Source organism: Panicum hallii, chromosome 5, assembly GCF_002211085.1.
Source record: "Panicum hallii strain FIL2 chromosome 5, PHallii_v3.1, whole genome shotgun sequence".
NCBI lineage: Eukaryota > Viridiplantae > Streptophyta > Magnoliopsida > Poales > Poaceae > Panicum > Panicum hallii.
The window spans coordinates 55,215,934-55,238,707 of NC_038046.1; the positions used below are offsets into that span (position 1 = coordinate 55,215,934).

At 45.8% G+C, this 22,774-nt stretch overlaps 3 protein-coding genes across 5 annotated transcripts; all 3 read left to right on the forward strand.

The window, feature by feature from the left end:
- The first annotated feature begins 825 nt into the window (after positions 1-825).
- LOC112895703 (glutathione hydrolase 3-like) lies at positions 826-5,010 on the forward strand. The gene is made up of 6 exons (XM_025963688.1): positions 826-1,556; positions 3,048-3,566; positions 3,659-3,894; positions 3,990-4,254; positions 4,341-4,478; positions 4,573-5,010. The coding sequence occupies exons 1-6, from the start codon at positions 1,083-1,085 to the stop codon at positions 4,819-4,821; spliced, it is 1,881 nt and encodes a 626-aa protein (XP_025819473.1). The 5' UTR covers positions 826-1,082; the 3' UTR covers positions 4,822-5,010.
- Positions 5,011-5,776: 766 nt separating this feature from the next.
- Positions 5,777-10,722, forward strand: LOC112895963. 3 transcript variants are annotated; one of them, XM_025963983.1, is made up of 11 exons: positions 5,777-5,959; positions 6,676-6,760; positions 7,971-8,167; positions 8,594-8,676; positions 8,826-8,871; positions 8,965-9,021; positions 9,120-9,174; positions 9,254-9,354; positions 9,448-9,511; positions 9,621-9,754; positions 10,158-10,722. In XM_025963983.1, the coding sequence occupies exons 1-11, from the start codon at positions 5,891-5,893 to the stop codon at positions 10,344-10,346; spliced, it is 1,080 nt and encodes a 359-aa protein (XP_025819768.1). In that variant the 5' UTR covers positions 5,777-5,890; the 3' UTR covers positions 10,347-10,722. The 3 variants fall into 3 exon arrangements, with proteins under 3 accessions (XP_025819768.1, XP_025819769.1, XP_025819770.1); XM_025963985.1 differs by having other exon boundaries at positions 5,890-5,959; positions 6,676-6,741; XM_025963984.1 differs by lacking the exons at positions 9,120-9,174; positions 9,254-9,354.
- A 6,561-nt stretch (positions 10,723-17,283) lies between these two features.
- LOC112894142 (short-chain dehydrogenase TIC 32, chloroplastic-like) lies at positions 17,284-22,343 on the forward strand. Its single transcript, XM_025961762.1, has 9 exons — positions 17,284-17,577; positions 17,691-17,871; positions 20,384-20,615; positions 20,787-20,866; positions 20,951-21,104; positions 21,182-21,260; positions 21,548-21,632; positions 21,738-21,784; positions 21,928-22,343. The coding sequence occupies exons 2-9, from the start codon at positions 17,754-17,756 to the stop codon at positions 22,093-22,095; spliced, it is 963 nt and encodes a 320-aa protein (XP_025817547.1). The 5' UTR covers positions 17,284-17,577; positions 17,691-17,753; the 3' UTR covers positions 22,096-22,343.
- Positions 22,344-22,774: the final 431 nt, after the last annotated feature.

Sequence of the window (22,774 nt, forward strand, 5' to 3'; positions counted from 1 at the left end):
AATAGCAGAGGAGTTCAGCCACGCCTGAACAGCTGAACTCCATCGCACGACAGCTTCTCCATCAACTTGAGCATTTGTTTAGGTCGTTCATATACAATAATACACATCGCTTTTCCAGTATAATGCCCTTTAATCTGTACATGCAACTTGGCCACGCAAGGCTGACTTTTTTTTTGCCATCCTTGATTTGTGCCTGCACCTGCACTCCATCAATTCCTCTCGATGAAAACCGTTCTCCAGGGGGCAAGAAAACGTGCTGCATGCTGCAGGCAGATCACGTCCTTGGAACGATGATATGATACAAAAGTGTGCATTATCCGAGCATCACTATTCACCACGCACCTACTCACGGGTCGCCGTTCCTCGCATCACGCCATGCGAGGAAGGAAGGCGAGCAGCTGCAGGTCGTTTTCGTTTCAGTTTCATCCACGGTTGGATGCTCGCACCAGGCACCACTGCACTCCCTCTGTTTTCATCCTGAACCTTACTACTGTGCCTCTTCCCGGACGCAAACTAAACATCTCCCAGATAGTGCGGTAAAAGAAACTTACAACCACACGTGCGCCTTTTTAGTTACAGCAGAACCTCCACTGGCTTACCAGATGTGGTCAATTCGGTTAGTGTACCTCATGATCCATTTTCTGTCGGTGCTACAGGGTACTCCTGCATTCTTCTGTAATCTTGTTCAGACCTCCAGTTGTGGTTCGCATGAACTGCTATCCTATTGGCGCCAGATGGTTGCTGCTGAGCAACGGTAACCGCACGGGGTAGATCACATCACAATCCATCAGAGAACCAGCAATAAAAATGTGTACAAGTTGTGGGATCGATTGCTATATAAAGTTATAAACTAAGCTCCGCCTTGCGCCGTTTTAGAGAGAGACGTCTCTTTGGCCACCAGAGGGCACTGTCTATATAGTTGCAGGTACGCACACGCCAAGAACACGCGACCGAGCTCTCGCTCTCTCCGCCTCTCGCCATCCGGGAATCCCACAATTGACAATCCCTTCTCCCCTCCCCGGCTCGCGTCCTGCCCAGGAATCCCGGCGGAAATCTCTCTTATCCGGCGCGAGCAGCTAGCCATGGCCGCGCGCGGCGGCGGCGGCCTGCAGGGCCCTCTCCTCGGGGCCGCCGGAGCGGTCTCGCAGCAGGACCACCCTCCCCGGGGGCGGCGGAGCGGTCGCCCGTGGACCGTGCTGGCCATCGCCGTGGCGCTCCTGGTCCTGGCGGGCGTCCTGCTGCTCCTGAGCTCCGGCGGCGCTGGTGCTGCCAGTCGTCCCACGGTCGCCGGCGCGCGGCGGAGCCGGCACGAGGTGGAGTCCGGCGTGGGCGCCGCGGCGGCGGACGACGCGCGGTGCTCGGAGGTGGGCGCCGCGGCGCTGCGCGCGGGCGGGCACGCGGTGGACGCCGCCGTGGCCGCCGCGCTCTGCCTCGGCGTGGTGCACCCGATGTCGAGCGGCGTCGGCGGGGGCGCCTTCGTCGTCGTCAGGGACGCCGCCTCCGGACGCGCCGTCGCCTTCGACGCCAGGGAGACCGCGCCGGCCGCGGCCACGCCGGTACGTGCCCCCCCCCCCCCCCCCCCCCCCCCCACCCATCACGACCCATCCTGCTCGTACAATCAGCAGCTCCAGCTAGCAGGCGCACGGGGGAAGAGGGGGCGGGACCCCGCGCGCTCGTCCTTCCCCCGTCCATGACATGTGGGGCCGCGTGACACCTGGCCGGCGCCAGTTGGGTCCCATTCTGTTGGGTGGTGCGCGCGTCGCTGTCTGGTGGGCCCAGCAGCGATCACGCAAGTGATAGATAGAGAACCACTGTCCACTGAAGTAGGTTCAGCTCAAAGAATCAAGGAGCTATTGCCTCCGAAAGCAAAGTTTTAAAAATCATAGAGCGGGGATCATAGAGATAGGTTGGCTTTTTTCGCTTCTTTTTTGAATTTTTTTTTTAGAAAAATACGAGCACATTGTCTTCATTTCCACGTATTTAGAAGACGGTGAAGGAACTTACGAATCTTCTCGTGAAGACCATATGCAGTGCATATGGGTAATGCAATGGCCTAATGGGTGTCAGCGCATCACTTAATAAACTGTAGATTTGGCCTAATATCCCATCACACGCCTTTTTATTTTTCTATATAGCCACGTGACCAAGCACGCCCACGATCCCAACAGCACAGGATTAAACAATCCGTACAAATTGGAATGGCAGGTAGAGAAAGCGTAGCATTTTTTCTTTTTTCTTTAGCTTACTATAGCTGGAGTAGCTTTCTGCAAAACTACTTGCCCTGCTCTGCTTTCATTCTCTGACAGAGGTAAGGTAACCATCTTGTTTGATTAGTTGCTTGCCTGCCATCATATTGTCGGACGGCTCTAGATTACCGCGATCATCACATGCATTTCTCATTTCTGAACATCTCGTAATGTTTGTGCTGCTGCAGCCTGCAATGGAAGAACAACCTCTGTTTTTAAAGTGGTTCTTTTGTTCTTAATTGGTTCTATGACTATAAGTTCAAAAAAAAAAATCTATGACTATTGGTCACATGATTCAACTGTTCAAGCACGCCCAAGAGCCTCAAACAATCCGTCGGAGATCAGGGAATGCGTAGCATTTTCTATTGTATCTCCAGGAGTGCTTCGCATGTCCTAGCTTTTCTGTAAAATCATTTGCCCTCTGCTCTGCAATCAGAAGTTCAGAGATCAGGGGATGCCAATTGGCAAGTCAGTTGCTTGTCTGTCATCTTATTGTCGGACGGGCTTTAGACTATTGCGCGATCATCACGTGGATTTCTCAACATTTCAGAATGTTTTGCTGTTCTAACTTCTAACTGAAGAACAAGCTCCGTGTTTTAAATGGTTCCAGAGAACTTTGTTTTTAAATCAGAGGTAAAAAGTAGCTAACGTGCAAAGTAAAACAATAATTACCGTTTTTGCTAATTTGCACTAGTTCGAAAATTCGAACAAATTCCCCCAAAAAAGAAATTTTAACAAAGAACAGCGAGATTTTGCAACTTCATCTTACTGCAAATTTGTTACTGTGCTTGCAAACACCAGGACATGTACGCGGCCGACCCGTCGACGAAGTACCAGGGCGCGCTCGCCATGGGCGTCCCCGGCGAGCTTGCGGGCCTCCACGCCGCGTGGTCGCGGTACGGCCGGCTCCCCTGGCGTGACCTCGTCGCGCCGGCGATCCGCCTGGCGCGTGACGGCTACGAGGTCGTGGCGTACGTGGCCCGCGCGCTCAAGACCAGCGAGGCCGACGTGCTCGCCGACCCCGGCCTGCGCGCCGTGTTCGCGCCGCAGGGGCGGGTGCTGGCGGCCGGCGAGACGTGCCGCAATCCGGCTCTGGCCGACGCGCTGGAGCGCGTCGCCGAGGAGGGCGCCGCGGCGTTCTACGGCGGCGCTGTCGGGGAGGCGTTCGTCCGCGACGTCAGGGCGGCGGGCGGGATCGTGACGGTGGACGACCTGAGGGGGTACAAGGTGGAGGTGAGCGACGCCATGCGCGCCGACGCCATGGGGTACAGCTTCCTCGGCATGCCGCCGCCGTCCAGCGGCACCGTCGGGATGGCAATGGTCAGATCAGTGCTCTTGCTGCTCGAATTGATCTTGGCATCCAGCTCGTTCGTTCAGAGGCAGCAACGATTTCTCACTTGTAATCGTTGCAGGTGCTGAACGTCCTGGGTGGGTACAAGTCGCTCGGGTTCTTGAAGGGGTTTCTCGGCATCCACCGGCTCATCGAAGCGATCAAGCACATGCTGGCCATTCGGATGGGCCTCGGCGACCCTGACTTCGTCAACGTGGCCGGCGACGTCGCCCAGATGCTGTCGCTGCCGTTCGCCGACAGGATCCGGGGAAGGATCGTCGACAACACGACGTTTCCTCCCGGCTACTACTTCCCAAAGTACGCGACTGCATCGTAGCGTCAGCACATCTCCTGATTGCAAGCGTCAGAGCACTGACTGATTAATTTCTGTTTTGGTTGGTGTCATCTATCAGATGGAGCCAGCTGGACGACCACGGCACGAGCCACCTGTGCGTGGTGGACAGCGACCGGAACGCGGTGGCGATGACGACGACCGTGAACTACTACTTCGGCGCCAAGGTGCTGTCGCCGTCGACGGGCATCGTGCTGAACAACGAGATGGACGACTTCTCCATCCCCGAGAAGCGCACGCCGGACCACCTCCCGCCCGCGCCGGCGAACTTCATCGCGCCGGGCAAGCGGCCGCTGTCCTCCATGACGCCACTCATCATACTCAAGGTATCGCGTGCCGTCTACCTCGGACACGTCTCGCTACCATCCCCCTTGTACTGAAAGCTGTGGACTTGTATGCTGTGTCCCTGCAGAACGGTCAGCTCGCCGGCGTTGTTGGCGGCAGCGGCGGGACGAACATCATCGCCACGGTGCTCCAGGTCTTCCTGAACCACTTCGTCGTCGGCATGGACCCTCTGGCCGCCGTCCAGCAGCCCCGGGTCTACCACAAGGTAGATTATCAGCAAATGAAAGCAGACACGCACCACGACGCCATGCCACCGATTCGATCTCAATTCCTGAGCACTGTTTTTTTTTTTCCTGCAGCTTATCCCCAACGTGGTGACGTACGAGGACGAGACGGTGGTCTCCGGTGAGGTGATCGCGCTCAGCGACAGGGCGAAGGCGTTCCTGGAGCAGCGGGGGCACCGGCTGCGGAGCACCGGCTCGGGCGCCGTGTGCCAGTTCATCGTGCACGAGCTGGCGACGCCGGCCGCGTCGGGCGGCGGCGTGTTCCGCGGGAGGCTCACCGCCGTCAGCGACCCCAGGAAGGACGGCAGGCCGGCGGGGTTGTGAGGCTGGGACGCGTAGGCAAGCTGCTGCTTCCGTCGGTCACTCATCTGTCATCTCCTCCATGTACATAGGCGTCATGCATTGTTCTTGTCCATTCACACGGACAGTAGACAAGAGGACAAAATTTGTCTCTTGATTTGTAGACCATATGGGGATCAATGATTAATCATACTGCTGCGTGCCAAGAAGAAATTCGATGATTCTTGTTCGAGCTCGAACGACTCGGTTCGAAGCTTGATCGATCTTGAATTCTTGATTCTTGCCCAAAAGTACTTTGCTCTGACCTTTGAATTTTTTCCTTTTTTTGGATGAACTTTTTGGTGGGCCACACAATGTGGCCTCTGTATAGGCACGCTGAGGCCGCTGCGGGCCGGCCCAAGACCTGCCCCTGCTGTATGTCTGGGCCTTACGTACTGATTCACGCACTCTCACAGTGGAGGCGTGTCTAGCATGGCCCATTCTAAAATCCCAATTCGGTCGGAAGGCTGTCCACGCGGCGAGTAGCCGGCGACGGCGAGTCTCCCGGCGTGCCGTGGTCGGAGCACACCAGCCACCAGGCACGAGCGGTTGTTGCGATGGACGCGACGGGTAGACCTCCATGCCCTGCATTGCTGTCACCAAAAGCAAATCCAAATTTTACTTAGAGAAGGTTAATCGAGATTTCATTCTAAGTTAATTAATTTCATTCTCATTAAACTGCAGTATAAACTCAAACTTTTTTGCCACTCCATATATGTTTCAAACAGAAATTCGTCAAAATTTGAAAAAAAAAATCAGACGGGGCTTGGCCGGTCTGGACGGTTCGGCCGGTTCATCGGCGACCGGACAGCGAGGCGGAAGCATGCGGGCGTCGCGGATCCGGCGGCCGGCACGTGTCAGCGAGCGTGACAGCAGCTGCAGATCCGGGCCTCCCCGTCCGTATCAGCTTTTCCTTTCCGGTAGTACCCATATCCATCCATCCATCAAACACGGAGTAATTTTTTTTTTCCTTTTGGGCCAATTCCACCGCTCAATCGCAGGACCGCCACCGCCCGTCCCCGCCTCCGGCGATCACCTCCCGGCGGCAGCGGCCATGCGGAGCCGGAGCTCCACCGACCGCCTCGAGGCGCTCTCCCTCGAGATCGAGCGCAAGCTGCAGAAGGTACCGGCCGGCCGCTTCCGACCCCGGCTCGGGGGTGCTCGCTGCTCTGATTTCGTGCGGTGTCGGTTTTCGTGCCCGGGGCTGTTGGGGTTGCAAAATTTTCCATCAATTTGTGCTCGTCGCGGGTGATTGAGGCCTAATGGCTCGCGCGCCATGAGCTTCCGCCGCTTCACGAGGATTCATGGGCGGTGGCGGGAGGAGAGGGGTAGTGGGGAGGGAACAGGGGTGCCGGTAGCCTGTAGGAGGTGGGCGAGACGCGCCGGGGCTAGGGTTCCGTGCGGATGCACCGCGGTGAGGCTATATGCTGTGGTCGGCGGCAGCGGGAGACAGGAGGAGCATGGACCTGCTGACCTCCTCGTGCCACTCTCGCTGAGTATCCCCAATTGTACATCATTGCAGCTATGTTATTCAATTTCTTGGAACTTCCCTTAAAAAATCAGGATTTCTCGTCTGTTGCAGCTAATTACATAGCATTGATTGTTTTCCTTTCAAAACCGGGCTTTCATGCCCTTCCCTCTTTTGCTGTATGATGATTTTGTTGACAGAAAAGCACCAATATTATCATCTGATCCCAATATCTGCAATTAAGAATTATTAATTCTACTCGGAAGCATGACACATTTGTATTGCGTATGGCGCGTATGCGTACTCGAAGTCTGAGTGGTTGAGATCATAATGTGCATGTGTCTCACCATACTTTTGCCGCTTGAACGCAGGCTCTGAGCTCCAACTCACAGCGTCTCCAGATACTGCAGCAATTGTTTGCCGATATCGCATTGAAGGTGGATGATCGTGCCCGAGGTGCCATCTTTAATAGTTTCTGGTGCTAGTTTCATATTCGTTCCTTTCCAATAGTAAAGATGCTTGGCATTGATATAGTGCTTAGAATTAGTGTGGTCTCCTAGTTTTCCATGGAGCGCATGAAGCAAACGAAATTATGACCATGAGGTAGTTAAAAGGGAATAATGAAACAGATTTTTTGACCTGATGTCATATCATTAATTTGGGATTTCCAAATAGTCATATTGAGATTGCTGCACTTCATTCCATGACAAATTTAGCTCTTTTCATGGGTTAGGAAGTTTTTTGCACCTGTCTGATATTCTCATATTTGCTGCTCGGACCTGACTTAGAAAGTGATACTTGTTATCATTACCTCAGTCTATATGATGCTAATATGATTACCATCAGTTGTTTGCACCATGGTTTCTATAAACATGTTAATCAGTAAATAAATATGATTGGCACATCCACATTGGATGAGTAGCTATTAGAAGAAACTTAATTGATTTCTCATATGGAACAAAAGAAATGGAATTTTTGCATTTCGAATTTCCATGAGTCATTAGGCTACAATGATTTGTTGTTGTATGATTCCTTTCTGTTGGGTTGCAACTTCATCTTATGATAAAATTTTTAAGATCCGTGAGCTACATTTAAGTATGACGAAGGTAGTTAAAATGGAATAATGAAACACATTTTTTGACCTAATGTCATGTCATTAATTTGGTATTTCCAAATAATTATATTGAGATAGCTGCAATCCATTCCACGACAAATGTAGCTCTTCTGATGGGTTAGGAAGTTTTTTTGCACCTGCCTGATAGTTTCACGTTGTCTGCTCGGACCTGGCTTAGAAAGCGACACCCTTTATCACTATCTAAGTTTATATGATGCTACAATCATTGACCTCAGATTGTTTGCACCATGGTTTCTATAAAAATGTTAGTCAGTAAATAAATATGAGTGGCACATTCACATAGGATGAGCAGTTATTGGAAGAAATTTAATCGATTTTTCACTTGGAACAACAGGAATGGATTTTTTCACATTTTGGATTTCCTTGAATCATTAGGCTACAATGATTATTTTTGTTGTATAATTCGTTTCTGTTGCCTTGCAACTTCATCTTATGATAAATTCTGATTATTTTTGTTTATCAATCTATTTTTTTTAGTGAAATAGTATATTCAATCTTATATAAGAAGTAACTGCATTATACTTTGAACAGATGCAATTATGAGCAAGAATGATGATGGCATTGCTCCAGTAGATGAACGAGAAGATGGTCGGCTGTGCTTCTATGAGATTCTTGCCAATCATTTTGTTAGGATGCCTGAAAGTGGGAGGCGTATACTCGAATTGATAGTGCAACTCTGGAGCCAGTCCTTTGCGTCCAACATATTTGCACTTCTTTTCCACAAATGGGTATGCTGTGGTACTTAAGTTGACAAATATTCGAAGGATGTACATGTACAGGCCCAATTCCATTACCGAGATATGATATGTTCTATTTTTAGTTGATAAGTATCATTTAAGTTTTAAGAACTTAATTGTTTTCAGTAATTTCTTAAGGCACATGCTTTCACTATTTAATTCTTGCTATGTTCTACATTAATGCACATAGTCCACAAGTACAGAAATATCTATGTTTATCAAAAATACTGTATGCTATGTGTAATGTATTTAAATTATTCAAGGCCAAAGATTCTGTATTAACACCAATAACTAGTCAAACTAGTATTTCAGGATGAGATAAATTCTTTCTTACTCTGGATTGATTATTCTGTCCTTATGACAAGATAGTATCTACCATCTTTACCTCATTTTAGTAATCACAAGTTCATTATGCAGTTGTTTGAAGCCCCTGTTGATGGAAAGGAAATATCGCTAAGATCCAGCTCTGCCCTTGTTCAAGGTGCTACAAATGTTTTTTGGTATGATTGCAAATATAAAAGCCATCGTTAATAATTATTAATGTCTTTTTACTTCATCTGTTTCTGCTATAATAGTTGAGAACATATCATGGTTGTCCTTTTGTTTTCTCCCTGAAACTGCCACTGTCTAATAATTTTTTTCCCCATAGGATTGACATACAGACAAATACAAGACATTTTCTCTCCTTGTATCATGTAAGTGTTGGTTTGGTTCCTCATGATTTGTCTCATTTCAAAGTTACTCTCAATGCTTATTTAATCACTTACATTTCTTTATTTGTTAAACAGTATCTCCTTGAGGATGTTGCTCTAGTCCCTGACCGACTTACTAAAATATCATTACAGGTTATTCTCTCTCTTCATTAAGTTCTCCTGTACCTCTTCTCTCCTAACAATGCCCAAGGCTACTGTATCCCTTTTCTCCTAACAATGTTATTCCATAGGCTGGTAGAGACCTTTTCCTTCTGCTCTCTAGATTCATGTTCTTCTATGATCAGGGTAGGTTTCCTTTCTGCATCTTCTTAAGGCAAGAATGCTTATTGTATGCTACTAAAGTGTTGCAATGTTCGATGTGCAGATCATTTGCTCTCTAGTTTCCTAGAGCATTTTCCCACTTTTCCGAATTCTTTCTTGGTTGGTGGTCCAGCAGATTACTTTGTAATTGAACTCACTGATCAGGTTGCTCTGTTTGTGAAACAAACTTGCTATCTTGCTCATCTGATGACGAGCTGTGTCATCATCCCAAACTAAGTGCTTTGTTCTTTACTGCAGCTTCAAAAGCTAAAAATCGAACCAGTACTACTGCACTACCTCTCCCGCATGAGCATACTTCAAGGTACTACCCTGAATAAGTTTCCTAGGGAATCAGGCATGCTCTAATTTTACAATTCTGTTCTTATGCTGCAAGGTCAAACTTTATTTAAGAAATGAATTATTTCATGCAGGGTTGGAACTGAGGTTGAGTACAAGCACTAGATTAAAGGCCTGCCTCTACAGCTTCACTTCTCCTGGTGGCCCTACCTACCCAACACGAGCGGTGCGGCACGCAGCCTGGAATACATTGGATTTGCTTTTCCCTGTGAGTACCACATTTTCTCCCGTCTTAGTACAGTTGTGAATTCACTTACTATGGTTTCTTTGGCAATGTACCTTGAAAGTAATGTGGCATGATATGATGTTATTTGATACATCTATGTTGGTGATACCTACCAAAACGCTGAAGTAGGTGTCTAGATGATATATACTCTGTTTTTGTGATACCAAACATATTGTGATTGAGGCTAGGAGCGTCGCAGATGAATATGCAGAGTTCTCTAACAATCAACCAATCATGGCTAGCATTCTATATTTTATTGTCTCCCCGTTGTTGCCAATAAACTATTAAGATTAAACCGGTTGATTTCTTCATTCGCTACTATAACCTGGTAAAATGACAATACAATCCCACCCTAGTTGCTTACGCAGTTGTTGCTTGGCTACAGGTTGGTCGCTACCCAAGGCACGTGATAAGCCTGTTCTTCCGGCTTCTGTATCCGTGGTACTGGCCTTCCTCTTGCTGGAACTTCGTGGTGACCTGTGCCATGACTATCTACTACTACATCCTAAACCTGCTCGTCTCAACCTGGGAGAGCCTGAGGCGGCATAGTCACCGAAGAAGGCGCGGTGAATGAAGACATGGTGGCTGAACCAGTACCATCTTGTGTTGTTGTTCATTTTCTTTCGTTTTTCGCAAAGCAGTGTAGTAAGTTGTAGCTTATGCGTTTGTGCAAGCAACATGTTCTGTATAAACTGCTACGTTTGTTCAGTTGTCCATATAGGAAGAGGAACAAAAGGTGGTGAAGGAGAGCATGTGCATTTCTGGCTTTTTTTTCTCCGGTATTTACTCACTTGCAGTGTCCTGTGACCATCAAAGTCTATGGACTATGGCCTTATGGGCAGCTTGCATTGGCAACCATGTAAAGTTACTGTCAGTTCGGGCAATATCGAGCTGTGGATCACGAGGGAGCTTCTGATGTCAGTCCAGAAGTGCCTAGTGCTTCTTGCTTTTGTGTTGTGTAGATGGATGTTGAACTGCCTGCTGATGTGTTATTTGCTTGGGCTGCTGGACACATCAGTCACACTAGCTAATCCTGGCCTCTGTTTATTTTTTAAAAAAAACATCAGTGGTTTTATATTTGTTTTGGACTGCTTTTGGAGTTTTCCCTGATTGACTGTCAAGATCTGTTGATACAAATGACGAACCTTCAACAACGGTTTGCGAAGCATGATTGCCTTGTCTGATTAGGATGCTGGCCGGCAGTTTTGTACCTTCTTTGGTACGGGTACCAAAGAGAAGCAATAGATTACTTCGTGCCTTGCACTGTTACAATCTCTGGAGAATGAGTGGCAACATTGAGGTGTCATCTTCAATTCTTCGTTCGTAGTTCGCGCTGCTTGTTTATGTGTTCTACCTCGTTTCCATTCAGTATGGAATGCTTCACGAGTTTACTGAATTTCAGTGGCACTAGCTTGCATGCTCAGTATACACGGTACAAATTCTGGGTTGATCTCTGATGCAAGGTGGTCATAAACATTCAATTCACTTTGTACGGGTGCCACACATGCTCCCCTTTTAAGGCTCATCCTGACCTAATCTTGCTGACGCACACTAAATGCCCGCCCGAGATTCAGTGCGTTGTGCAGGTTCGACAGGTCACCTCACCTTTGCCATTCTACTTTTATCCAAAGACGAAGCATTTTTTTTTTGCGCTAACTTCACCCAGATTATTTTGGAAATACGACCTGTTTGATAGCAACACTAACAGCTCTGAATCTTGCCTATCTTAATTCTTTATAAAAAAAGGAACCAAAGAGGAAAAAAATCTAACCTTAGTTATTCTTCACCCAATTTTCATCCATCGATTTAGTGCTTTGCTTGTGCTACTGGACAAAAGTAGTACATGATCGATGCTCATTAACATGCAGCTGGTGTAGCTGCCTACCTGTGTGACCTCAACAACAGTCGTCTTGAAAGTACCTTCACTATCGGAGAAGGTCAAGTGGTGTTTGTATGTTCCTGATTTGTGAGCAAATGCAAACCCATTGCTCACCCAACTTTTCAGCCATTTAGTGCTTGCTCCAGAGTACAGATCTAGCTGAGATTAAGGTTGTCCACAAGAATCCATAGTCATAGGTGCCTCATTACTGCTTGCAACAGTGACACCATGGCTGGCGTGGCATGAGTACCCTACCCCTGCTCTGAGATCATCATTAGCTACTGGAAGTAATGGACTACTGAAATCGGTAGCTCCTTGACTTGGGACTTTGGGAGAGTGCAAATAGGTCCACAGGAAGTAGTAATTGGGGAAAAGCTGGAACATTAGCTCCGCTTGCAGCTGGGGTTTCAACATTTTGCAGGTTGGCGATCTGATCGTGTGGAGGCAATAGTTCTATCTTGTACCTGAACAGCTGAACTTGTACCCAAACTAGTAGCTCGCTTTTTTCTAGGTAACAGGAAAAGAAAAGGTTCTTCTTTTTTTCTTGGGAAAGATGACAGGAGCTCTGCCTTGCATTAGTTGAAAGAAAAATCGCTTTTTCCTGATGGCCACAAGTCAGCCATCAGCCTGAACAGTTTACAATAAGAAGCCACCTCATCTGAGAGACTGCAACGAACAAGTCATTGATGAATCGCTGCAACCACGTCCCTGACAGCAACACATCCACATCAAATCAGTAGCAGTTGCCACACATAGTAGCAGCAGCTGAAGCGTGGTGGCATCTCCAAATCCTTTCCTGCGGCACCAGCTAGCCTCCAAATGATTCAGCCACGAAATTTTGGATCGCGCGGGCGCTAAATTTTAGCTTTGTCACGTCGTACTAATTATAAGTATTAAACGTAGACTAAATAATAAAATTAATTACATAATCCCTAGGCTAATTCACAGGATGAATCTATTAAGCCTAATTAATTCATGATTAGTCTATCTGATGCTAAATAAATATATACTTAGTAATGAATTAATTTTAGGTTTAATAGATTCGTCTCGCGAGTTAGCTCTAAGCTTTCGCAATTAATTTTATAATTAGCTCATGTTTAATCCTTCTAATTAGTATCGAAATATATACGAGGTGGCGGGCCTAAATTTTAGTGCTTACAATCCAAACACCTCTCGGATGGGGTATGCTGGCGACAAGCCATGTTACGGTTAGCTGCCAGACCAACCATGACAACGATTGGCGTGCATGGGAGTGAGCCCTTTCCATGGACACGCATGAGATGAAGACATTGAGCCTTGCTGTGCAGCAGAAGCAGCAGCTGCACATGGAAACGGAGCCTTGTGGTGCCCAATGCCCTGGCCTAGCCCTACCCTGTGGAACCACTCTGCATCTGGAAACGCCTCCTCCCTTGATGGAGGATGGAACTATAAATCTAGCGAGCCTATGTGTGTGCCTGCCTCCCTTTGCCACGTGTGTGCGTGCATTAAAATTTGCAGGAGGCGACAACAGAGAACTGACGACGTGATTATTACGTCACAATTTACAGGAGGTTCTTGGCTCTCTCGGAATCCTAGTACGATGTCGCTGCACTCGACATCCAACGACCCGACAGGAGATTCCGTCGTCGTGTATGTGGACAAGCTGCTCACTTTTTCTAGGCCACAGGAAAATAAAGCTCTTTTTTCCCCTTCGGAAAGATGACAGGAGCTCGATCTGCCTTTTGCATTAACTAAAAAAGAAAGGAAAATAGTAAGGTCAAACATTGCCCATCAAAACTTTATGGTAGTGGTACAAAAAAGACTCTATGCTTATTGTGCTCTGCAGGGTCAGAGAAAAGCGTGAACAGTTTATGAAAATAAGGCACTTTATCTCTCTTTATATCTCCAAGCAGCACTGACAGCAGCGTGGTCCTTGACAGCGGAGTCCGCACCAACGCAGAGGCATGCTGCTGAAGATTCTGAAGACTACGCCAAACAGGTGATGGCACCCCGCACCTTCTCCGTCATGATCCCTCGTCCCTAGCTCCAATGGTGCAGCCATCCATGCATGGTTGTAGGCTGTTGTCACTTCTGGCCATGCTCTGACCTGCAGTGAGATGTTACTACCAGTATGATCTTCCCATGCATGCGGCATGCCCCGAAACTCCTCTGCGATCGTCTGCAACATGCTTATCCTCCATGCCGCTGCATGCACAGTCAGCGCGGACAGGGACGACAGTTTGGTGCCTCCTGCAGGATACAGTTTAGCCGAGCCAGTATGCCGAGTTGTGCCCGGTGTGGGTGTGAGGCTGTGAGCCCCTAGATGAGCTGCTAAGCTAATCCTTGGCCTCGCTGTGCTGCAGCTGCACATGGAATGGAACGGGTCGAATGCCTTGGCCTACCCTGCGGAAAGCAATCAAAGCAATCAAAGCTGGCCGCGTCCCTGTTCTTGCCCCTTCTGTCCATTCCCCAGGCACATACGCCACTACAATTCCATCGCAAACACAGTAGCTGCATACCACTGACATGATGTCTTACTATGCGATCGCGTTAAATGTAATGTTAGCACAGGAGAACAGTGTCGTCGGAACCCACGCACACTTTTTAATTCCAGGGCTTAATCGTGCGTGCTTTTCTGAAACCCTATTAATCACGCTGACATGCAGATGGACGCAAGTCACGCAGCGCTGCCGGACGGCCGGTGAGGCCGATGAGCCGTGCGGATCGATCAGCAGCGGACGGCCATGGTTGTTGGCAGTTGAAACTTGAAACCCCATGGCCATGGGTTTTTGTTTTACTGCTGCATTTCCCAATGGAGCCGACGTAGCTCGTCCGGAACCCCTTAAATTTCCTCGTTTTCTGGTGCAGGACTCAACCTAACGCTGACATAGGTTACGTTGAACAAACTGTTGGTCAGAGAAGAAGATGCCACCTGTACTGTATTGAAGTCAATCAGTGTTGGCACTAGCTAGCAATGATGTCACACAAATAACCAAAAATTGGGTGACCCTACGTAACGGATGACTTAATTCGAGGCAACTTAATCCTAGTCTACAACGGCCGGCATCTCCATAAAACACTCGCCGTTGTAAAATCATTTGATGTTCAAATTTAAACAAAAATGGAAAGAGCTGAGCACCTGCTGATTGAGCTACGTGGATCATAATTCATAACCGATATGTGACGTCAGGTAGTGGTGCAGGGGCAGCAGCAGGTTGTTGCAAACTGAGACTATATATTCAGAAAAGAATTAAATGTAATTTATTATGAATATAATTCCGTTGATCTTTTTAACCTAATGGAAATAGTTGGAGAGGAAAAAACACTAGAGTATATTGTACTTGATTGTTTATTAGAGAAGATGATGACACATTTGTATTGTAGTCAGCCATTGTACTAGCGACAAAAAGAAGGGCAAATTGAGAAGAAAATAGATGAAGAAACATCATTACATACTATAATAGTACGATGAAGACGACGCTATGAGATCTTCAGCAGTTTCCCAATAAACATCTTTTAATAAGATAATATTGGGATGCCACAATACCACTTTCATAGATTTGGGAGAGATGCTTTTACAATTTTCCAATAACTTCATCTCAATACAACTAATATATTGGAAGAGCCAAAATTCTTCCTTTATTTGATGGGAGCTGGGGTAAAATATTAGGACAACCCAAAAATTATTAGGGAATAGGAGAGATTTTGGAAAATTGCTTGAGTACATCTTCTTTCCAATATTTTCAGTTTATTGGAGAAAGAGAGATTACTGAAGATGCTCTTAATAGAGGAAGAGGAATTATGTGGGAATGAGGACACTCAGGGTTTGATTCCACCCAATCCGTTAGATTAGCATGAATTTAATATGATGTTCCCGTCAGCTTGGAAAGAGACTTGGTCTATTTTTCTTGCCATGTGGAGGAAATTTACTAAGTTTATCTCCACCAGGATGTATGTCAAAATTCACCATCAAAATTCAAAACTGATGACAATACTAATAGAGGGAAATAGTGCGGGAATGAGGACACATGGTTTGATTCCTCCCAATTCGTTTAAATTAGCATGAATTTAGTCTGATGCTCCCGTCAGCATGGAAAGAATCTAGGTCTATTTTTCTTGCCACGTGAGGAAGACGAGCTATTTTTCTTGCCATGTGAGGAGACTAGGTCTAGTTTTCTTGCCATGTGGACGAAAATTTCTAAGTTTTTTTTGAGAGGTCCACGGAAGGGGAGAGGATCCTCCACCTGATTCATCCATCCATTCATTCAGTGGCCCTGGAAAACCTGATTGTGTACAAAGGATTTAGAGATTTTCTAAGTTTATCTCCACCACGATGCAACTATGTCAAAATTTACTATCAAAATTGAAAACCAACTCCCAGTAGACAAAAAAAAAAAACTACCAGTAGCTTTGCACGTATTAGGGCCTGTTCGTTTCCTCCTATCTAAACTTTAGACCCATCACATCAAAGAGAATCTTGCTATTTAGAAGTACTAAATAAAATCTGTTTATAAAACTTTTTGCACAGCTAGATGCTAATTCGCGAGACAAATTTAATGAGCCTAATTAATCCATAATTTGCCACAGTGATGCTACAGTAATTGTTCGCTAATCATGGACTAATATACCTCATTAGATTCGTCTCGCGAATTAGCAGTAGGGTTCTGCAATTAGTTTTGTAATTAGACTTTATTTAATACTTCTAAATAATAAGATTCTCTTTGATGTGACCCCTCTAAAATTTAGGTACCCGGAAACGAACACCCCCTTAGTCCCTGAAACAACATGGATATACACACTACACAAGTACATTGTTATCCGACAAGTAAAACCCGATGCAAAAAATGATTGTAACTGATTGAGGTTTTGATCCGTGTACAACTTTTTCTTTCTATGAAGCAATACATGTACAACTGAACGAAGAAGTTTGCTTGATCCCTAATCCGTTTCCTAGACCAAGTTTACATTGTCACAAACTCTGAAATAACCATCTAGAAGCACTAGAGGCAGACAGATTCATGACGACTCATGAAAACTCTTATGCAATTGGATTGGAAGAAGAAAAGTCTCCGTAAAACGACGAACTCGCCTCTATCCAAAGTTCAAACGGCTTGGTGAGGGTCATTGATGAAGGGAATAGAAATTCAAAGGTACGCGACTAAAATTCTCTTATTTATTTTATGGGAGAGGGAGTTCACTGGGATAGGAAAAGTGAGTTTAGAGACTCAATTCCCACCGATCTCTTTCTACGGAGAGGGGTGAGATTGGGAGGGAATTTTGCTTTAAAATGAAAATGAATGATCTTAATCGTTTATAATTAACCGTTCATAATGATTTATAATACAATTTTTCACGTTAAAACCCACATATCAAACAGAGGATATGAATTTCTCTCTAACCTCATTCTCTAATTCCCTCCACAAATCAAAGAAGAGATTGGGACTAAAAAATAAACTCCTTCTACAACTTCCACCTCTAATTTCCATGCCTCTTCCTACTCAGTTGTCAAACGCACCCAAAGTCCTTTCGTTTTTTTCCTTCTGTTGATTGCGAAAAACTGGAGAACACCTCGAAAAAACAAAATCTGGAGAACGCTATCCTCTTCTCTGTTTCTAGAAGAGCTCTCTCTGTGCCTCTTGGCGTCCAAGAATTCCAAGGCAGGCAAGCGTGCGTAGCTTCAGATCGCAGCCCGCACCAGCACGATCCGGCTCCGATCCCTTTCCGTTCCGGCCTCCCTCCGTGCGTCATCCTCTCCGTCTCCTTCCTCGCCCCGCGTTGGCGTTGTTGCGCTCCTACTCCCTAACCAAACTGCTACCCGCGCCCTCAACCATAAATAACCTCAACCCTCTCCCTCTGCCCCCCCCGCATCCTCTTCCCATGCACGCCCGCCTCCGCTTCAGCCCTCTGCTCCACTTCCCGCATTAAACAAGTCGCGCGGCGCGCCGAGGTACGGCGACGGCCGCATTGCCGAGATCTCCGTGAATCTTGCGGTTTCTTGGCCGCGCTGCTTTCGTTGTTCACCTTTTCGTTCTTTTCTTGGGTTTTTTGTTTTGGTTGCAGTTTGGTTCAGTTCAGTTGGGTTCAGCTCGTTCTTTGTTGGAGAATTGAGGCGTCGAGTCGGCGATGGGTATCCTCTCGCTCATCACCGGTAAGGCGGGCGCCAGCGGGTTCGGGTCGGCGTCCACGGCGGAGCAGGTCACTGACGGCGTCGACGCCAGCCGCCTTACCGTCATCATCACAGGTAACCCGTTAATCAGCCGGTAGCAAACAAGATTCCTCTTTTACGATGGCGCTTAACCGATGCTGATGCGAACTCGCTGAGCATTGCGTTGTTGAATGGGTGATGCTTGCTGCTCTGATGTTCTTCGGTAAAAAAGACGACGGTTTCCCTCTGTAATCGGGATGCTATGGATTCTCGATCTTTCCCTTTTGGGGTGTCTGATGAGGAGTGCGGGTAGATCTCTACCTGCTACTTCTAAATAGTGTGTGGTATGCCAGATGTCCACCCTGATATAATTGCTGGTTACATGTTCTTGTCACTGTATTTTTCCTCACAACTGTACTGGTCGTTGTTAATGAGACGTACGTGCATATGCAGCCTCGTCTCTGAATCTTGCCAGTGCAATTATTATGTTGTTGAAAGTGTGATGTCATGATGTTCTGCTTAATGCTGTTGCTTGGAATTCTACTGAATCTATTGATGCTTAGATTTCTACTGAATCTACTGGTGCTGTGAACTTGTTCCTGAAATACTGTTCTCTGTAATCACCAAGATTTTGCAAAGCTGGGTATTTGTTCCATGGTTATATTTGTTTGTGCTGGTAGTTTTTTTCCCTTAAAAAACCTTTTTTTTGTCATTGAACAGTTGATAGGCGGCTTTAGTGCTTGATATTTATGAGTGTTGTGATATCTTTGTGTATGTAATTGGCAGTTAACACGTGTCGTTGGCAATGGTTTTCTTACAAACTGCACTAGTCCTAGTTGAGGTGTACTTGAGTTTTCTTATGAACTGTGACTACCAACATCTTCTTGTTACAGTGATCTGTATCTTACTGAAAATTACACTAGAAATTCACGTGCAAGTAGTAAAGGACTTACGTACATCAAATTTCAATGTTATTATTAGATGATGTTTACCTACTCAACTTTGTGGTTAGATTACAGTGGGCTAATGGATTTTCGTTTTTGATTTTTCTCATTGATGGTCTAGCTGTACATTCCTTCCTTTTTGTGTGGAAAAGAAGTGTTTTGAGTTTGGGGCCATGTGGTCCAAAAGGGGCAATTATTTTTGTGCGGCTTTGAATCAATTGTCCATTGTGTAGTGCTGTTTGTTTTTTTTCCCAAGCACAAACTGATGACTGTACCTTCTTTTGTTGTGATGCATCTTTTATTTTCCTCGGAAATTAATATTTTTTGTTAGATTAGAATCACCAGTGTCTTACCAGTGGTAATATCACACTTATAATATTGTAATACAGTAGTTTGTTGAGTTCCTAAGTCTTAAGTACCATGTTTTTCGATATAACTGCTTCTCCATGGCACCAACCCAGCACCTCATGAGATCATAATTCATGTTGGGGGCACATTTCCATCTCTCCTTTTCTAACACATAATTTCTCAAAGCAATGTTATTCCATGTAAATCTTAAGCCATGGAAAGTGTAAGAGGTCACCGATGCAGGATCCTTTCAGTTAGATGCCTATCATCTTCAATCCTTATCATTTCACTATACTACTTTGGGGGCTTCGTTGTTCCCTTAACTTCACAAAAAGTTGGGAAATTTGTCCCCTTTCTATGGTTGGTTGTATGTTGACTATTTTCATTTATTGAGAATAAATCCGAGTCTGGTTCAGCTTTACACAGAAGCTTTTCTAGAAGTTTTAAGATTTTTGGTTAATGTGCTGCTCTACATATAAAAAGATAAATACACATATCTGTATGATTGGTAATTTTGGTTACTGATGAAATTGCTAATATAAATAGTTGGTATACGTGGATGTATATGAATGCTTTGATGATAGTAATTTTGGCACCACCTCTGTTGGGATGTATGGAAGGAGAATAATTCTGGAAAGGTCAAGGGTGTCGGAGTGCTCAGTAAGTCCAAGGCTGGATCAAGGGGTGGCTGAATTTACAAATTATTAGCCTTGCAGCATTCTATTTGTCATTTTCTGTTTGATAGTGTTATTTTAGCAGCTTTAGCTCTTTTTTCCTTGTTGGTAGTTTTGTTTTATGATGATTTTTGCTACAGTTACAGTTGCCTGTTGGCGCTAGGCTTCAGCTCACTAGTGCTTTCATTTCGCTTCAAAATGTTAAATATCTTTCTATGCAGTGTTTGTGACTCCTTATTAAGTGTGGTCCTATATTGGATTAGGAGTCCAAAAATCTGTAATTGGGATATTTAATACTCTCTCATTCCAAATTGTAGGTCGTTTTGGCAAATCTAGATACATAGTTTTTGCTACGTATCTAGACATAATGTATATCTAGATATGTAGCAAAAAGATATGTATCTAAATTTGCTAAAATGACCTACAATTTGGAATGAAGGTAGTATTTCTTATACATGAAACTTATTCTAGGTATATCTCTGTAATTGATACCATTCCTCAGCAGGAGTTGAGTGCAGTTTTCACCGCCATAATTTAGTTCGTAAAATTTCAGTTAACCACAACCAGCACCAAGTTTCAAGATGCATAAGATCTATTGCTGTCCTAATTTTGATGAAATCTGCAATGTTTGGTGTTTCTCAGGAGGAGCTAGTGGCATTGGTCTGGAGACATCAAGAGTTTTTGCCCTTAGAGGAGCCCATGTCATCATTGCCGCGAGAAACACTGAGGCTGCATCAGAAGCAAGGAAGACCATCATGGAAAATAATCCAGCAGCACGAATTGATGTTCTGAAGCTTGACCTCAGCTCCCTCAAGTCTGTCAGGGCTTTTGCGGACCAGTTCAACTCGATGAAACTTCCTCTGAACGTCTTGATGTAACCCTCTTCAGCTCTTGTTATGCTTGCCTTTCTTTGACATGAAAACTTACTGTGCTTCAATTAAATTTATTTTCAGCGATGTACACCACTTGCACATCTATTTTAGCCTTTTCCTCTTGTCTATATTACACTGAATTATGACTTAAAGTTTCCTAATCTGTTCTGCAGAAATAACGCAGGTGTGATGTTTTGCCCTTTTCAACTGTCTAAAGATGGAGTCGAGATGCAATTCGCCACCAATCATCTCGGTATTCTCTTACTGCCAACATGTCTTACTAGAAAACAGCTAAAATACTTGTCTCATTGTCTGGCACTGACATTTGTTTTACCAGGACACTTTCTGCTTACCAATCTCCTCCTCGATAATATGAAAGCCACTGCCAAGTCTACGGGTATTGAGGGTCGCATCGTGATCTTGTCATCAGTTGCCCACACCCATACATACCCAAAGGGAATTGACTTTGACAGAATCAACGATGAGAAAAGGTATGTGCCTTTAATTTATGGTTCTTTGTGGGGATTGACTGTTGAGTGAACTGCAAGTAACGATCTTTTATTGACAGATACAATGATAAAATGGCTTATGGACAATCTAAGCTGGCAAACTTACTGCACGCAAATGAGCTCTCTAGACGGCTCAAGGTATTATTTTATCCTCCTAGCATTCTCCTTTATTTTAATCTTTTGGGAAGGATAGAATCCTGAAGTCAAACAACTTGTCCATCATGTCCTTGACGCTTTTGACTGTACACTATAATGAAGTAAAGGGGTAACTGGTAAGGAATAGCTAGTGCACACTTTGGGAGCTAAATAACTTAAAATCTATAGGAACCGTGTTAGATACCATTATGACTTACAGAGATTATTTAGGCTACCTCCTTTTGATCTCGATCTGTATCATGGATCATTAATTCTATATTACTCAACAGGAAGAAGGAGCAAACATCACAGTTAATAGTATTCATCCTGGATTGATCATGACCAATTTGATGAGGCACTCATACGTTCTCTTGAGTATGCTCTCTTGCTTCTCTTTCTCAGAGAGAATCTATGTTCTGGTCTTAGCTAGGAACACTTATCTTCCGGCAGTGTTCTAAAACAACTTGTTTTCTCTTGCAGAGATCATTCAAGTTGCAACTTTCATACTGTGGAAGAATGTACACCAGGTTTGGAACCATATTTTTCCAATTCATGTTTCTAACCGACTCTTCTTCATAGCAATAACCGTACAGAGCATTGTCACTGGGTAAAAGTAGTGAATATGATATTACTTTGGAAATACTGATACTTTTAAACTTTCGTTTTTCAGGGAGCAGCAACTACTTGTTACGTAGGACTGAACCCACAGCTGAGCGGAGTGACAGGACAATACTTTGCTGACTGCAACGTGGAGAAGACGAGCAAACTGGCGAAGAGCGACGAGTTGGCAAAGCAACTCTGGGACTTTAGCGAGGAGCTGATCAGGTCTGCGCAATGAGATCCGTAGGAGCTGAGCTGGATCAGAGGAGTGTTCTGATTGTGCTTGGCATATGGTGTTACTAGTGATTACTGGTTAATATAGTAGCAGTGGTTATAGGAACCTGAGCAATGGTGGAGCTCATGGTGTTCAGAAATAAATCTCCACGCATGCTTTCCTAGATTATTCTGGTGTGGCAAAGATCAACCTGTGTACTCTTGTTAATACCTGTCCAATATATGTGCAGCTGAGTTCTGGTTTGAAGTTCAGATTGTGTTTGCCTGGAACATTCGTTCGGTGTCTGATTTTCTTTACTGCTTTGGTGCCTGATTTCTGATGTCTTGAAATGGAAACATCGGAAACTAGAAGGCAAGATTCATGGCATGGTATGTACACCCCAAACATTTCTGTCTCATGTAAACTCATGGAGAATCACACAGCCTGCACTTGTTCCATTGACGCCGGCGGCGACGGCTCCTCGTGATCTTCCTCCCACGCCCCGACGGGCGTGGTGAACCCGACAAACGGTGACCACGATGAAGGCAAACACGGGCGGGGGACGACGACGTCGGGCTTGTCCCGGCCGGACATGCCGGCGGGCAAGCAGACGACGGCCCACGGCGGCCCGTCGAGCGGCAGGCGTGGCTGAACCCGTCGCCGGCGCCGCCCGGGCGCGCTCTGGACAGCGCGGAACGCGGTC

Coding starts and splice junctions, on each gene's coding strand:
- LOC112895703 (XM_025963688.1), top strand. CDS start 1,083: ATGGCCGCGCGCGGCGGCGGCGGCCTGCAGGGCCCTCTCCTCGGGGCC. Junction 4,255..4,340: donor CGCCACTCATCATACTCAAG/GTATCGCGTGCC, acceptor GTGTCCCTGCAG/AACGGTCAGCTCGCCGGCGT. Junction 4,479..4,572: donor AGCCCCGGGTCTACCACAAG/GTAGATTATCAG, acceptor TTTTTCCTGCAG/CTTATCCCCAACGTGGTGAC.
- LOC112895963 (XM_025963983.1), top strand. CDS start 5,891: ATGCGGAGCCGGAGCTCCACCGACCGCCTCGAGGCGCTCTCCCTCGAG. Junction 6,761..7,970: donor GGTGGATGATCGTGCCCGAG/GTGCCATCTTTA, acceptor TACTTTGAACAG/ATGCAATTATGAGCAAGAAT. Junction 9,022..9,119: donor TTACTAAAATATCATTACAG/GTTATTCTCTCT, acceptor GTTATTCCATAG/GCTGGTAGAGACCTTTTCCT.
- LOC112894142 (XM_025961762.1), top strand. CDS start 17,754: ATGGGTATCCTCTCGCTCATCACCGGTAAGGCGGGCGCCAGCGGGTTC. Junction 17,872..20,383: donor CCTTACCGTCATCATCACAG/GTAACCCGTTAA, acceptor GGTGTTTCTCAG/GAGGAGCTAGTGGCATTGGT. Junction 21,633..21,737: donor GCACTCATACGTTCTCTTGA/GTATGCTCTCTT, acceptor TTTCTCTTGCAG/AGATCATTCAAGTTGCAACT.